Raw genomic sequence first — 15,131 nt, 5'->3', positions numbered from 1 at the left:
TCGTTAAGTTTTTAATTATTTTTACTATTCTCTAAAAATGCGATGCGTCAAACGATAATATTCGGTTAAAATTTCTTGTAGAAAGTCATTCATCGAAATACGTTTCTTCCGCAAGTAAATAGTACACAAAAATGTTTTTAATATAATCTTCTCATTTTCACTAAATATATATATGTGCAATACAACAGTATAAAGTTTGGTATATGTTCATGTTTATATATTAGTCCTAAGCACTTTTGTTTCTTTGGCTAATCGAAGTTCCTCGCGGAACTCCGTGAGAATCACTTCTCTGTTTTTTAAGAATTCAGCGTACTCAACTGGGTCTATTTCCCGCACGACTTCAATACCACATGTGCGAGCAATACCAACCAACATTTGACAAACTTGCTCCAGTGTCATTAATGCCAGAGGTGGGTCTTCAGATTTAATTTTGGCAATCTCGTATAGATGCTTAAGAGTGATTTTGCCAGCTACATCACCTAAAATTATTTTTTATACTTTACGAATCTCTATTCTTATTTTATTTCTTATTATATGAGACACTGAGAGAAAACTTGATATATAAAAATATAGATAATATTTATTTTGTCATAATATAATACTAAATAATATCTTTGAACATGTTAAAATATTTTAAAATGTAAACAATTATTGCTACTATATTTCTTGAAAATAACACAATAGATTAGAATTAAAGTTGACTGAATTCATAATAAGAATTTGTATGTCTACCTTTTTTTATCATTCCTTTTTGTATACCAGCCGCTTGTTTTAAATAGTATGTTGCTGGTGGCTTATGAATCACTAAATCATATGTTCTATCTGAATGTACTTTGACTCTGCATGGCATAGGAATACCTTCCTTGATATCGGCTGTTCTTTGATTGAAGTCCTTGCAGAAATTTGCAATGTTAATATTCCTCTGAAGATAGAACAAGTTGTATCTTACAATCACATACTATAAGTTATTATAAGTAGTATAAGTATAAGTTGATATGAGATGTGTGTATTTACATTCAATTTCTTCTCTTTTGTAAATAGCGAACAAGCTTTCTTAAGCATTTTGTTAAGTCTCGAGATAGTTAGAGTAGATCAACCAAACGCATGGAAATTTGATAAATGATAATATTGAATCTTTGAATCTACTACGAAAATATATTCCATTGATCCAGTTTACAATATTTTAAAATATTTCCTAACCTGTCCTAGTTGAGGACCAAGTGGTGGTGCAGGCGATGCCATGCCTGCACCAATATTTACACATAATTTTGATGAATGGTCGATTTTTTCTACTACTTTCTTGAGTTTCATCCTACCCATCTTTGACATTTTTCAACGTTTTATAAGAACACTTGCTTGGAAATAAAAGTTCAATTAACTCGTAACCACTCCTAACCTCGTACCAGAGAGAAATCGTTCCTCTCTGCTTATACCGATAAAATTTCTTCATTTCTGTTAAAATAGAGGGCGCACGTGAATAATTTACACAGCGCCCTCTGGTCCATCTTATATTCTTATATTTATGTTTAGCATGTTTGGACAGATGGCAGCATTGTGAGAGAGTGAGATTTCTGAATTTCTGAATAAGAAGAATTGTTTGTTGATCTAGTAAAACAATAAGGAAAAGGTATCATCTTGAATTGTAATTAATGTATTTATAATTAGTCTTACTGAAATCTAATTTCTTTTTGCCAGTTTTTTGGTGTTTTTGTATCTTCGTAGTTTTAACGTGATTTTTAGACGTTTCAACAACATAACCTTGAGATCTAACTTGTTACAAATCACCCAGCATATATTAATATAACTTTGCAGTATTTTTTTCATTAAAGGTACTCGGAAAATTTTAAAAAATGGGGAAACGCCAGCATCAGAAAGATAAAATGTAAGTTATATGCTATTGTTGTTTTGAATAATGTACATTAACTATTTTGTGATTTAATGTTAAAGCAGATATCTTAGGCTTCCATACTTTTTTATTATATACTAGCTGTAAAATCACATACTCAACTTATTTTAATTAACTGACAAACTTGGGAATTCTTTCAGGTACTTGACATATACAGAGTGGTCAACATTATATGGTGGAAGAAAATCAGGAACTTTAGAAACCAGCGAAGAGAAAACATTCAGACGATTACCTTACAACCATTGTTGTTTGAGTCTACAACCTTTTGAACATCCTTACTGTGATGTACATGGCAATGTGTTTGAACTGGAAGCTATTTTAGAGTATTTAAAACGGTATAAACATAATCCTGTAACAGGCAAGCCACTGGATGCAAAGAACCTTATTAAATTAAATTTTCACAAGAATGCACAAGATGAATATCAATGTCCTGTTCTTTACAAATTGTTTACAAAGCATTCACATATTGTCGCCATCAAAACCACAGGGAATGTGTTCTCTTATGAGGTTAGTATACAAGATACTTTTATCTTTAATAATTTGTTGTTTCATTTTATTCCATATGTTTTGCTTATATTATTGTATTACAGGCTATTCTATATAATAGATACTAAATTGAATAAAATATAAAAGAAAAATACCATAAAAATATATTATTTTTCCAGGCTGTTGAACAGTTAAATATAAAAACTGCAAATTGGAAAGACTTGATGAGCGATCAGCCATTTATACGAAAAGATATTATCACGATTCAAGATCCAAACGATGCAATGAAATTTAATCTGTCCACATTTCATCATATTAAAAATAACATAAGAATGGAAGACGAAGGTAAGTTTTCAAAAGCTTGTTTTGAAAAAGGCAGTTGTTACGACTGACACTTTCTTTTGGAAATATTGTACGTGAATACACATTTTGTAGAAACAATAAGAGAACGAAATAATCCAAACGCGAAATTGAAGACCGTTTCGACAGAGACTAAAGAAATTTTAGCAGAACTTGAGAGAGAATACAAACCAGCAAAAACCAGCACAGAGGACACGTCTAAGCAAAAAGCTGACAAATTTAATGCTGTTTGTATATTATCTTATATTTTTATAAGCTAATATAGGTTTCGTCTCGGTATTGGAAGTAACTGAAAGTAATTTTTGTTTATTTATATGCAGGCACACTATTCTACTGGCGCGGTCGCTGCTGGATTTACTTCGACGGTAATGCCAGCAGAGACTACTCATCAAGCGGCGATAATTGCGGAGGATCTAGTGCGATACGAGAGAGTTAAAAAAAAAGGTATATGGGTCATTCTACTATTGTTATTACTGTTAATATTACGTGTACATTAGAATTGTCCAAGTTTACGATCGAAATAATCTCTTAATTTTCTCTCTTTTAGGATACGTAAGATTATTTACGAATTTCGGAGCCCTGAATCTAGAATTATTCTGCGACCTGGTTCCAAAGACCTGTGAGAACTTCATCAAACATTGCCAAAACGGTTACTACAATGGCACAAAGTTCCATAGGTCGATACGAAATTTTATGGCAAGTAAAATCAAAATGAATATTTAAAGTTTCAGACATATTCTATGTTTACAAAAAGATATAATCTTTTTCAAAATTTGTTAAGCTGTATTTGTTAAGCTTGTTATCATTTTATAATACGTTATTACAATTGAAGGATTTGATCCTGCTGTTGCAGATTCAAGGTGGCGATCCAACAAATACTGGTAACGGCGGCGAGTCGATTTGGGGTAAACCGTTTGAGGATGAATTCAAGCCAGTTCTGTCTCATCTGGGCAGAGGTATTCTGTCCATGGCAAACTCGGGCCCGAATACTAACGGATCTCAATTGTGAGTTTCAAATCAATATACCGCGCGCAACCTTAATATGCATCGCCTCGTGTCTCGCTTTCTTTATTAACGTTATCGTTATAACGTTTTAGTTTCATCACATTCCGCTCGTGCAAACATCTGGATCGCAAACATACGGTCTTTGGAAAGATAGTCGGTGGTTTCGACACGTTGAACGAGATCGAGAAGGTAGAGGTAGACAACAAAGACCGGCCGATCGAGGATATAGTTTTGCAGAGCATTCAGGTCTTTGTGGATCCCTTTCGAGAAGCCGACGAACAGCTCGCATCGGAACGTGCCGCCGAAATGGAACGACTAGCTGAAGAGGCGAATCAGAAAAATTCAGCGGACAAGAAAGACAAGAACGAAACTCATAAAGTTTACCGGTCCGGCATAGGAAAATATGTGAAGCTAGAGCCGGAAAAGTAAGACTTTTTAATTGTTACATTCGTTCAGAGAATTGCAACTTATTTATGTGATTTGTTTGCGATATGGATTCGATTTTTCACAGGTCGGACAAACGGGACTCGAACACGGAGTCTATTGCGAAGAAGAAGAAAATATCCCTGACGCAAACATACGGAGATTTCTCTTCGTTTACGTTTTAACAAATTATATGTAAATATTAAATATATGCTTTTTCGTTAGTTTATGATCAATGAACAAGTAAAAATATATCTGTATTTATATCATTCTATTAGTAGTAGGTTTCTTGATTTTTGTGTGATCTTTACCAAGGACCTAACAACTTGTAAATAATGTAAATTATAATCGCAAAATTTGGCTAATAAGAAATTTTTCGATAATTTTCTATCATTTCTATATATACGGAAAACTTTTCCAGTCTCAAGAAATTTGATACACACAATATCATTGTGAAATATAAATTTCGATTATTCTTGTGTACAGTGGAAGGCAAATATATGTGTGCGTATATATGTATACTCACGTACACATATTTGTACACTATCAGGAGGATTGATTTCAACAAATTCTTGTTGAAAAATATTTCTTATCGTCCTTGGCCTTTCGCGAGAAAAATTACACTGTTCTCATGTTTAGAAACCGTCCGGTATAGTACAGGGCGGTCACTGATGGAAGAGACGCAATCGAGCCGGAGCCTCCATGTTTGATGTTCGGCGAGTGAGTGAACGAGAGCGAGCGTGTGTGTGAACTGAAGCGGAGACGACCAGCACGGGACATTTGTAAGCGAGAATCGCGCGTGTCTCGCGCTTCCTCGTGATCTTGACGACGTGACTCAGGGTGTTCGCAGGCGGCTGCGTGTAACTGCGGAATCCTGTGCGTCCTGGGAACGCGCTCGCACCATGGACGATCTAGGTGAGTAAACGTTCCAAAACACAGACGCGTCACCGAGAGCTAACCTCCAAACTCCTGCCTGTCAGGCGTCCAGAGACGTTGAGATTTGTCGCTGGTATTTATCGATACCGTCGTGAATAGGCATCCAACGCCGAGGGTATCGGTGCTCCGATACATGTTTTCATCGGGAGCACCTGTCAAAAACACAGGGATGCTGGAACATATCGGAGTATCGATACCGCTGCGCTTTCGCATTGGTGGTGGTCGATGCTGCAAGATGCGTTTTCGTTCGTTACGCTTATCAAGTGCACAAAAAGACGCTGGATTCTTTATTCCAGCATCAATACCGACGAGAGACGCATCCATCGGGCGTCTTCAGGGACGTGTTTTCGTTTCGACTTGTCAGACGAGCGAGGATGCTGGAATTTGAGTATCGATACCGTTAAGCCCTAAACACAATGTCAGGCAACAGGCAATAAGAATAAAAACAGACCAATCACAATAGATTATTCTTGTAATAGTCGATTGTGATTGGTCTATTTTTATTCTTATTACCTGTTGCCTGGCATTGTGTTTAGGGCTTTACCCTTTCGCACTGGAAGTATCGATGCGTAAAGACACATTTTAGAGACAGACTAAAGTTTGTCGACAGAGCGTGTCGATACCGCGACGTGTTTACCGAAACACGTTTGTCGACGTTGGTGTCTGTCGTTTGTTGTCTGCCATGAGCAGGCGGGGGGGGGGTGTATATCGAAATATCGGTATGGTTACGTTTTCGAAAATATTGATACTTTCAGATATTGCTCTCTTCCCCGTTTCCGTTCTCCGTCCGTTGAGTAGAGAAATCTTAAGTAAAAATGAACGCATGTTTGTTTCGCTCAAGTACTCGCCCTCAGAACTGTTGATAAACATTCCATTCAATTGTCCATTTCAATGGACGAGTAGCCGAATAGTTATGATATCCTCATTCGTTCACAACTCTAATATCTATAGCCTATATAGGTCGATCGCTTATCAATGAGCATCGCTATTATCGATACAAGCTGTCACAAACATATCTTCATTGATAAATAAATGCGTGCGTTCTCGTCCTATGTAAGCTACGTAAAGGTACGTAAAGGTGCGTACACCCCGAGCGAACAAAACATCGAAATATTGATTAATTTTTTTATGTATTGCATCAAAGCGGATCGAAAGCGAATCGAGCGCTCGCGAACATTTGGCTCATATTTGCTGTGTAAATTTGCCGAATTTACTGTCCGTTGTTTGCTGTTCCTCGTTTACTCGCTGTTCGTTCACTTGGCGCTATACGCATCTTAATTTGTACAAGAAACTTTAACTTCTCCCTTGTTCTCGACGGAAAGATACTTGGAATGTATTTTCGAGGAAAGATAGAAAGCAACAAACTCGTCGTAGTAAAAGTCGCAAGCCTTGTCAAACATCAAGGTAAACAAGTACGTATTTAATACGATGTAAATATATTTAAACATCCAGCTGTACATTTCCGAAAATGAAGAAGACTCTGCTCGTCTTGGCATCGCTGTGCGGCGCTTGCTCTTCCGACTAATTAAAACTCTCGTCGCGAGTCCTCGCGTATAAATCCGCGGATAAAACGATCGCGTGTTGATTCGCATTGCGACGACGCGGGGAGAAAAGCCGCGAGAAAAGCTGGAGGGGCAGAGACGATCGTAACTATTATCTCAACGCGTATGGCGTATGGCCTCGCCGTTGCATCAGTGTTATGCCAACTGTACATTAGTTTGTCACGTCGAGCACTCGTTATGGTGTCGTTCGGTTGACTCGCGACAGAGAGAGAGAGAGAGAGAGAGAGAGAGAGAGAGCGCAGAAGTTTTCTGCCATTCATGGTCTGGAAGTGAAGTCGAGGTGTGTGGTGTGTTTGTCAAAAGAGAATCAAAACCTAACCGGGATGAGCTTCGCGCGTGTGTGTATGTGTGTGTGTCCAGTTGCGTACAATTGCTAATTGAGAGAAAGTAATTAACAGCGCATTGGGATAGTAGATACGGAAGGTGCACATCGACGTAATAACACAGAAGACACACGAGGTATCGAGGTGTGAACGGCACTTGTTGGCGCTTCGCCCACCGTTTCGTGTCGTCAGTCAGCTATTCGATCGCGAATATCGGCATCGCGCCTTTTAATCATCACGGATTGCTGACACGATTCTCAATCTTGCTCGCGATCGGTCGCGGACTTTGCGCAAAGTTCGGTCATTGCTCCTGGTAATATTTCGCATACTCTCTTTGTTACACATCCCGATCTGTCGAGGGCGCTGATTTATTATTCCGGGATTTACCTTAATTATTTATACGTACGGCACGGCAATTTGTTACATTGGACATTCACAGCGGCTAACTTGTAAAGAGCCGCTTCTTTAGCGCCGCTCTTTAGCGGCCGATGGATTTTCGCGTTGATAACATAGTAACCCTGATAACGATAGCAACGCTCAATGTACATACATCGGCGCGATAATTCCCGTTGACGTCGATATACATTTTAGGCATCCCGCCGCCAGTCGTGAGATTTTTATCTCTTACGTTTTGTTTATTAATATCGTCGTGAGAGAGAATCCTCTTTTCACCGACTTTCCGCGCCTCGCGTGTTTGTTTATCCGCTCATGCATCTCTTCTCTTTTGTCGCAACGCGTACTTTGATGCTCCAACCCACTTCTCTTTCTCTCCTCTTCCGCTTCTCCTCCGCTCCTTTTTCCGTCTGCTTCTCATTTTTGCACATTTACTCATGTACCTTCGTTCACCGAGAGAATGCATACAAAAAATGTAAAAAATGGAAACGGAGGAAGAAAGAGAAAGAGTGGGGGAGATATTACTGCCCTAAGCTATAATAAACGCTTCTCTCTCTCTCTCTCTCTCTCTTTCTCTTTCTCTTTCTCTGTCTTTTCTCCACGACGTCGCTCGACGCTTCTCTTTCTCCGAGAGCGGAGACAGCGGGGCCAGGACGAAAGAGAGACCGAAAGAGAGCTCTCTGTGACACTGGGCGCGGGTGAGCGCCGGAAATACACTCGCGTGCGCTTCAACTACTCTTATTCGCCGACTCTCGAGACGTTCTCCGCCGCCAAGGAGAGTGCGCGCATGCAATCGTGCGCGGTCGGCGACAAATTTTCCGTACGCGTTTCCGCGTTCGCCAATTCGGACCCCGGAAAAAGTCGCGTCGCGTCGCGGCACATCGCGCTACTTGGCCCGCTTCGCTGTTTTCGTCGTGGCGCAACGGCTAACCCGTTACTCGTACCCCGCTGCGCTCCGTACTCTGTCGGCTCCGAGGAATTTCCGAATTTCCGACTTTTCTCCGAAACTCGCGAGTTTTCCGTCTCGGCGGGTACGCGCGGCCAATCAATTGTCGTCGTTCACTGCGCTGGTGAAGTGAATAAGGTTTACGAGTGCCGGTCAACTTCTTTCCGCGAAACATAAATTATTAGCAAACTGCTACTTGTCCAGTAGATTCGGACGAGCGATCTCTCATCCGTCACGTTGATTTGCGACTCACCCTCGGCAGCAGAGAGAGAGAGAGAGAGAGAGAGAGAGAGAGAGAGAGCTCGGATGAGTTTTACACGCTGTTAAAATTAGTCAGCCGAAATAGCCGTGGTCTGTCTGAACCTGAGTTCACTAACACAGTTAAGGGTCAACCTCTTCCGCCGAGCCGTCGAGTAAATCATTTCGCTTAGCGTGGTGCTGCGAGACACGTCACTCCTTCCGTTTCCTCGCTTCCGTGCGCCCGCGATTCTACATTCTAGAATTCATTAGCCCCTCCCTCATGAATAATCAGACATTGGTCCCTACCAGGCGAATTTTTTTGTACTTTCGCGAATCAACGAGATACGAGAATCTCGAAGCATGCTCGAGCTAATCCGCTACGTGCTTCTCGTTCTTTTCCTTTCAAATTCTTCTTCGTTCGTTTGTTGTCACGCTTGCCTCTTAACGCGTTGAAAATTCGGCAGAAAAAAAGACCATTCCGGTCTTCCTCTCGTGACGAGATGAATTCGAGGGAACGATGCCGGCTCGGTACGGCGGTTCGAAATTGAATCGTTTCGGAAGTCGCGTCTCCTTTCATTGTACCGCACTGGTTAAATTAGCGCCAATTCGCCGTCACGCAACGCAGAACCGCAATTACTTCCCTCTGGTAGGGCTTATGTCACCAGCTCCATCGTTTGCTCCACCATTGCCACGTGAGTGAACACGTGCACGCACGCACGCGTACGCACGCGCACCCAATTCCTCGCGGACGTAGAGGACGTGTAAGTGTGCGTCACTCATTGTGTGTGTGTGTGTGTGTATATATTTACGCGCCCGCGTGGTGAGTAGATAAAGATGGCCATGGACCGGACAATGTACGGCAAAGTAGAACCAGGCGACATTTATCAGCCTTACAGGATTACCATGAAGAAGGGCTCGTCTCCCGGATGTAAGTTCGCTTTTCGCCACATTTCATCAAAATGAAATACAAATTAATTACCAATGGAGCGTCAGTCGCCGAAAATAGAAGAAGAGTCTCTCTCTCTCTCTCTCTCTCTCATAAGGCGCTGATCGGATCGTAGAGTCGTTAATGATGTGCCGGAAATGTAATTTCGAAAAATAAGACCTTTAAAACTATGAGAGGAAGAGAAGAAGAAGAGAGAGAGAGAGAGAGAGAGAGAGAGAGAGAGATTTATAATCAAGCTGCAGGGTGTGACTATCCTTGCGACCTCCGACCGTCGATTACACGCACGATTAATTTGCGAAGCGCACTCCGAATTACTACGTCATCGTTGCGCGTTCCTCGACGATCGACGATCGACGAGCGACGTGCAAATTCAAGGTGAACGCGAACGCGCGCGTAGGCATCTCCTCTTCCCTCGATCGGTCTCCTCGGGGGATCCACACCTCCATATGAGGTCAGCCTCGCGTGTTTCCACTTCCTACGGCCGCTCTCGCGCCGCGCGCAAATATGTAGGAAGGCGCGATAAAGGCCGGTTTAGATACCTTCGATCGGTTGACCGAGTAACCGGCGAGAAAAGGAAGGAAAAGTCGCGCGGTCGAAATAAGCCGAGCCGTCGAGTTCCCTTCGTAGTTTCGTAGCTTTCGGCGACGCGACGTTCTCGCGGCTCTTCGCGAGATCCGCTGTGACCCGCGTGTCTATCTCGAGGAAACACGACTTAACGGTATTTTCTGGAAGAAGAGGGCAGATATAGCGAGCGGCGGATCTCTTCTGCCGACGATTGAACGACAGATAGGGAAACGTTTATTATCATCAGGCACAGAGCAGATATACTTGACTCATTATCCACCTAACGGATCTGGTCTAGCTGCTGCTGCAGACGAACGTCTCTGCTCTTTCGGTGTCTCTCCCCGTCCAACGTCCGCGTTTCTACCCGTCTCGGTGTAAGCACTTGGCGGTGTAGCTCTCGGCTGCTTTCTACGCTTCACGCGGCTCGCTATTAGCGCGCACTTGGACCGTTTCATCAGCGTTGCTCGAGGACGCTGACGCGTCTTCACTTGCGCGCGGCTTTGAGCGCGTTCTTCTAGCAGCGCAGCCTCTCTCTCTCTCTCTCTCTCTCTCTCTCGTGCTAGATGTGGGATTTTTCACTCGTGATGTGTATCGTGCGAACGTATCCGCGACAGTTTGATCACAGCGCGCGTCTCTTATCGGTGTCTCTTAGCGGGACTGCTGAAGGTCCATCGAACGACCGTCGACGTCTCGTCACTCGCGATAACCAGTCCGCCGCGGGGCTATATTAAAATCGGGGATCGTCGCTGACGGAGCGCGGGCAGGGGCAGGGTAACAGAGTCGACGTAACAGAGAGCTTTCGCAAGTGCAGCGGCAACGGCGGCAACAACAGCACGTGGTGTTGCCAGTCCCGTCTGGTACCGCCAGACATCCGGAGCTGATCGATCATCTCCGAGTCGCGCGAGTCCTGACGAATCCCGCGAGAGCATCCGCGCCACGTGCTCGTCGATCCACGTGTCCAGTTCGTAAGCGCAGGCCGACTCGCTGACGACGCGACGCGACCTCGTGTCCACTTTGCGCTCGCGAATGACCTTTTAATGACCGCGTGCTCTCTCTCTCTCTCTCCCCCCCCCTGCATTTCTCGACGCTGACGAACGAGTGAACGGAGACTCAGCTCAGGGACGATACACACACGGGTCGCACGAGTGAATTTTTCAATCAGCTAGAGTGGATCTTGTCCCGGCGACGGTGGAGTATAGCTGAGGTCCGCTCTTCAAGTTTGGATGAAAATGTTGGCTCGGGGATCCACTCTGCGTGAGCGAAAAGTCACTCGGCCGCGACGGACTCGGCTGTCGCTTCGCTCTTCAAGTGGAGTTTCATTCGACGGAATTTCTGCAGAGTGCTTGACAACAGAGTCATCCACTCGGCTCGGGATATTCGGGTGTTATCCTATTGAGCGCCTCGCAAAGGCATTACGTTCAATCTCAGTGGCTCGTTCGTTCTGCGGATGCTCGCGACATTGCCATGTTCATATCGCCTACGCGTCACGTCGAGAGAGAGAGAGAGAGAGAGAGAGAGAGAGAGAGAGAGGCGGGTTGTTATTATTATGTTATTATTATCATCATCATTGGCGACTTTATTCGCGCTCGATTCGTACGACCGAGACAGATGAGGGTCTCGCGATGCGCGTGGAAGGGGAGAGGAGGAGGCCTTCTCGTCTTCTCGTCTCCTCGTCGCTTGATATTCGAGAATGAGGAAAGCGCGACTGTTCTGGAATAGGATTAAGGTGTCGCCGGTCCAGCCGAGCTTCTAGTTCCGCTCTAATTTGAGGTTTATTTTTACCTCGCGGCCGGTTAGAGCACAACACATAACAGCGCGGATTTAGTTCGCTCCGCTGTGATTTACGTTGGCTCCGCTCCGGACGCCGCGCCAGTGAATACCGAGCGCGATCGATAACGCGCGACTAGGAATATATATTTTTAGCGCGATCGCGTCTCTCTTTCGCGTTGCTTCTTCTCTTCTCTTCTCTTCTCTTTTCTACCCGCTGTTGAGCAACCGCCACCTGTCGCTCCCATTCTTCTCTCGTCACTCTCGCTTCGAAGCGATATTTTCGGAGGTCCGGTCAACGCGACGCGCGAAACATGCAATTATCTCTCTCGCGCCGCGCCTCGAGACGAGGAAATGGCCACAACCTCGAGGAACTTGACCGCAAGTTCCGGAGCAGCCGGAGACGAGGGGGATTCGCGGTGCACGAAATCGTCGCGCAGGATGCTTTCGCTACCGCGAAAAATCACGCGCGTATCCGCGTATCCGCATCAGTAAGAGCTTGTGCGATATGTCCGGTGGTAGGATAAGTAAATCTGGATTACGACAGTAACCAGAACCAGAGCGCAACCAGATTGTCACATTGCTCGATTCGGTTTCCCGCTTGGTGCCGTCGTGGATTCGTCTCCGACGTATTGCAGGTCGTCCTCCTCGGCTGGAGGGACAAGCTGAAACTCTGTCTGGGCTGGGCCGGTTGTTCCAACTTGTTGGTAAGTTAAATCACACGTTTGTCTTTGGTTTTCCTTCAATTTAGACAAAGACAAACATATGATTTGACTATCAGTTAACTTACCAAGGAGTTGGAAGCCACCGGCCCGGTGGCGAGGAAGTGAATCGGGATGAACATTCACGGGAACGAATCGAACGATGGAACCACATCAAGCCGAGAAGCAAATCGAGCATTCCCCGCGGCACCGCGAGAGACACCCGAGAGACGCCTGAAATAGCAGAAATTGTCGCATCAGTCGGCGCATTACCTGCTCTCGCAGGTAATTTATTTTCGCGCTCGGGCCATCCCACGACGGGCCGTGCGTCGAAATATCACATTACCGCGTAAGTCGTTGTTCCTCGCGTAGGCAAAGTGACATTCTTGCACGAACGCGACAACAATGGCGGATGTGATGAGACCCGCGTCGCCGATCTCACCGGTTCGTCTGATGACGATTCGACGTCACGCACGATGGGAGCAATACATCAGTAAGTGCTTGGCTTAAGTATCGCCCTGTTGACCCTAATCGCCCGCGAGACGTGTGTTCCATAACGCTCGTCTGTTCCAGTCCGTCTAAGTCGCTGTTGCGACTTTCGCGGTGATTGCCGGGTCCGCGTCGGTCGGATTACGCGAGTGATCTGCTCGGCAGAGCGAGTAGCGATCGCGTTGATCTGCGAAGCGTCGTCTACAAACTGGCAGTAAGCAGTAAGAAGTAAGCGTGTGAACAGTAAGGAATGGACCAGCCACGGTTAATTATTTTTGTCATAATCGACTGTGATTGCTTTATTTCTTACGCTTACTTCTTACTGCTCACTGCCATTGTAGACGATGCTATGAAGGGTAAAGTCGTAGAGGTAGCTCAACGTGTTCTCCCTGTTATCTTGCGGCCCGCCTTGTCGCGATTTATAAGCGAGCGATTTACGTGCGTTTACGCGCAGCGTGCAATATTGATGTCCGACTCGCGACGGTATGAATCAGCCGTGCAAAATAGACCTCGATAAGCTCGGCCGGCTCCGTGCCAATGTTAAGTCCCATTCAGACGATTACTCAACGCGTTTTACTTCTGCGCGTTGCGAGGCAAAAGGGATCGCATTGGCGGGCACAAACTCGCGCGGTGAGGGTCAAACTCCGTGCGCGAAATCGCGCGTGTTGAGCGGAATTTTGAAGAAGGGTCGCGCGGATTTCAGACGGGACGGACAGTACTAAGTCGCAAATACAAGGCGTCTCTCATAGCCAGGATAATGGCGCGATTCTTCTTTTTCTGTTTCTTTTCTTTCAATCGAGATTCGTCGTTTCATCGTGCCGCATCACACGGGAAACAAACTCTCCTCCTGCGGGCCGATTTTTTCTGTCGGCTGGATACTAGAAGAGAATTCGCAAGAGTGTGTGTGAGAGAGAGAGAGAGAGAGAGAGAGAGAAAAATGTTTTCGATCGCGATAACAGAGATATCGCTCGCGCCTCGTCATCGAGTTTTCATCCAAAGTTCTGCTGCGCAAATAAAAATGTTCCTTCAGCGTGCGGCTGCAGAAAATCTTACTCCAATTAATAACACGTCGCTTTGGTTGATTAATTCACAACGGCGCGCGCGCGCGCGCGCGCATCCGCTCCAGGTTCTGGCGGCTGAGAGGTTTCTTCGGCTCTATCAGTTTCTTCGAATCCGCAACCTGACGAGCCGCATCTCTCGGTGCAGTCTGCTTCCCCGTAATCGACCAGCTGCCCAGGTCGTTTCTTCCTAGCACCGCAGCTTCCGACCGCCGTCCGCGAATGCCCCACCATACGTGCCTCCTTTCCGCTTTTCCTCCTCTCCAGCGCCGCCTCACCTCCTCCTCCAGCGGTAGCTCGCTTTCGGTATCGCTTTCTCGCGAACTTCAATGACAATCAGTACCGTTCCGTCGATGCTGATGCACGTCGCGTTTTACGCACGCACACACACACAAGCGCGCGCGCGCGCGCACGTACGCGTGAGTTTCCTCAGGTGCTTTCTCGCGTGGAACATCGCAGGACGAACGCGTCCGGGAAAGAGTGCGCGAGAATCCTTCGCGAGCGGGAAGAAGGCGCGCGCGCGCGCTTGCGGCGACGGGAAAATTCGCTTTTTCCTTCGTCGTTGCGCCGTCAGTCATTCCGATCGGCAGTCAAATAATGCGACGTCACTTTCGCGATGAATTTCGCGAGCGGAGCTGTCGCGAGAGACAGTAACAGCCGTCGCGGAAAATTTCGCTGCATCTCGCGAGTCGTCGAACGATACTTACCGCGACGAGTTACAACTCGCTATCGGGACGTTCGATCAGTCACGCTCGCTTCTTTGCATAACTCGTTTCGCGACGCGACGATGCCGACGCGATGATACAGCGGTAATACAATAATAATTCGAGACATGTGCGCAATTCCCGGACATTCGACGACGACGACGACGACGACGACGACACGCAGCTCGGGATAGATCGAGTCGCTCGCGTTTCTTATCGGCGATCAATCTCTAACTCTCAACATCCGACGGAACGTCTCATGTCGATGTGCGATCAAGAACATTGAAATTACTCGCCGAGACCGATCGATATCGCGCTTATC

General features: G+C 45.4%; 3 protein-coding genes across 9 annotated transcripts in view; 2 read left to right on the top strand and 1 right to left on the bottom strand.

Annotated features, from left to right (window-relative positions):
- Positions 1–3: 3 nt before the first annotated feature.
- On the bottom strand, positions 4–1,451 carry mRpL11 (mitochondrial ribosomal protein L11). Of its 2 annotated transcripts, none has more exons than XM_011154252.3 (3): positions 1,201–1,451; positions 733–922; positions 4–479 (listed from the first exon to the last, which is right to left on the bottom strand). In XM_011154252.3, the coding sequence occupies exons 1-3, from the start codon at positions 1,327–1,329 to the stop codon at positions 214–216; spliced, it is 585 nt and encodes a 194-aa protein (XP_011152554.1). In that variant the 5' UTR covers positions 1,330–1,451; the 3' UTR covers positions 4–213. The 2 variants fall into 2 exon arrangements, with proteins under 2 accessions (XP_011152554.1, XP_025158868.1); XM_025303083.1 differs by lacking the exon at positions 1,201–1,451 and adding an exon at positions 1,015–1,145.
- Positions 1,452–1,526: 75 nt separating this feature from the next.
- On the top strand, positions 1,527–4,947 carry LOC105191102 (peptidyl-prolyl cis-trans isomerase-like 2). 2 transcript variants are annotated; one of them, XM_011154251.3, is made up of 11 exons: positions 1,527–1,627; positions 1,830–1,882; positions 2,047–2,413; positions 2,572–2,737; positions 2,828–2,979; positions 3,073–3,196; positions 3,300–3,448; positions 3,606–3,757; positions 3,850–4,182; positions 4,269–4,375; positions 4,820–4,947. In XM_011154251.3, the coding sequence occupies exons 2-10, from the start codon at positions 1,851–1,853 to the stop codon at positions 4,363–4,365; spliced, it is 1,572 nt and encodes a 523-aa protein (XP_011152553.1). In that variant the 5' UTR covers positions 1,527–1,627; positions 1,830–1,850; the 3' UTR covers positions 4,366–4,375; positions 4,820–4,947. The 2 variants fall into 2 exon arrangements, with proteins under 2 accessions (XP_011152553.1, XP_025158867.1); XM_025303082.1 differs by lacking the exon at positions 4,820–4,947 and having other exon boundaries at positions 4,269–4,449.
- The window catches only part of Pax (paxillin), a 26,635-nt gene continuing 16,419 nt past the window's right edge, over positions 4,916–15,131 (top strand). The window contains exons 1-2 of one of the 5 annotated variants that reach the window (XM_025303077.1): positions 6,942–6,958; positions 9,409–9,508. In XM_025303077.1, the coding sequence (XP_025158862.1) occupies positions 9,415–9,508 (94 nt within the window). In that variant the 5' untranslated portion in view covers positions 6,942–6,958; positions 9,409–9,414. Of the gene's footprint in view, positions 5,096–6,941; positions 6,959–9,179; positions 9,342–9,408; positions 9,509–12,917; positions 13,052–14,439; positions 14,525–15,131 lie in introns of those variants that run through there. The other 4 variants (XM_025303076.1, XM_011154249.3, XM_019845046.2 and 1 more) reach the window with 4 other exon arrangements.

Source organism: Harpegnathos saltator, unplaced genomic scaffold (assembly GCF_003227715.2).
Source record: "Harpegnathos saltator strain DR-91 unplaced genomic scaffold, Hsal_v8.6 scaffold53, whole genome shotgun sequence".
Taxonomy (NCBI): domain Eukaryota; kingdom Metazoa; phylum Arthropoda; class Insecta; order Hymenoptera; family Formicidae; genus Harpegnathos; species Harpegnathos saltator.
Note: the sequence above shows the minus strand (reverse complement) of the source record. Positions and strands in the feature narration are given on the sequence as shown.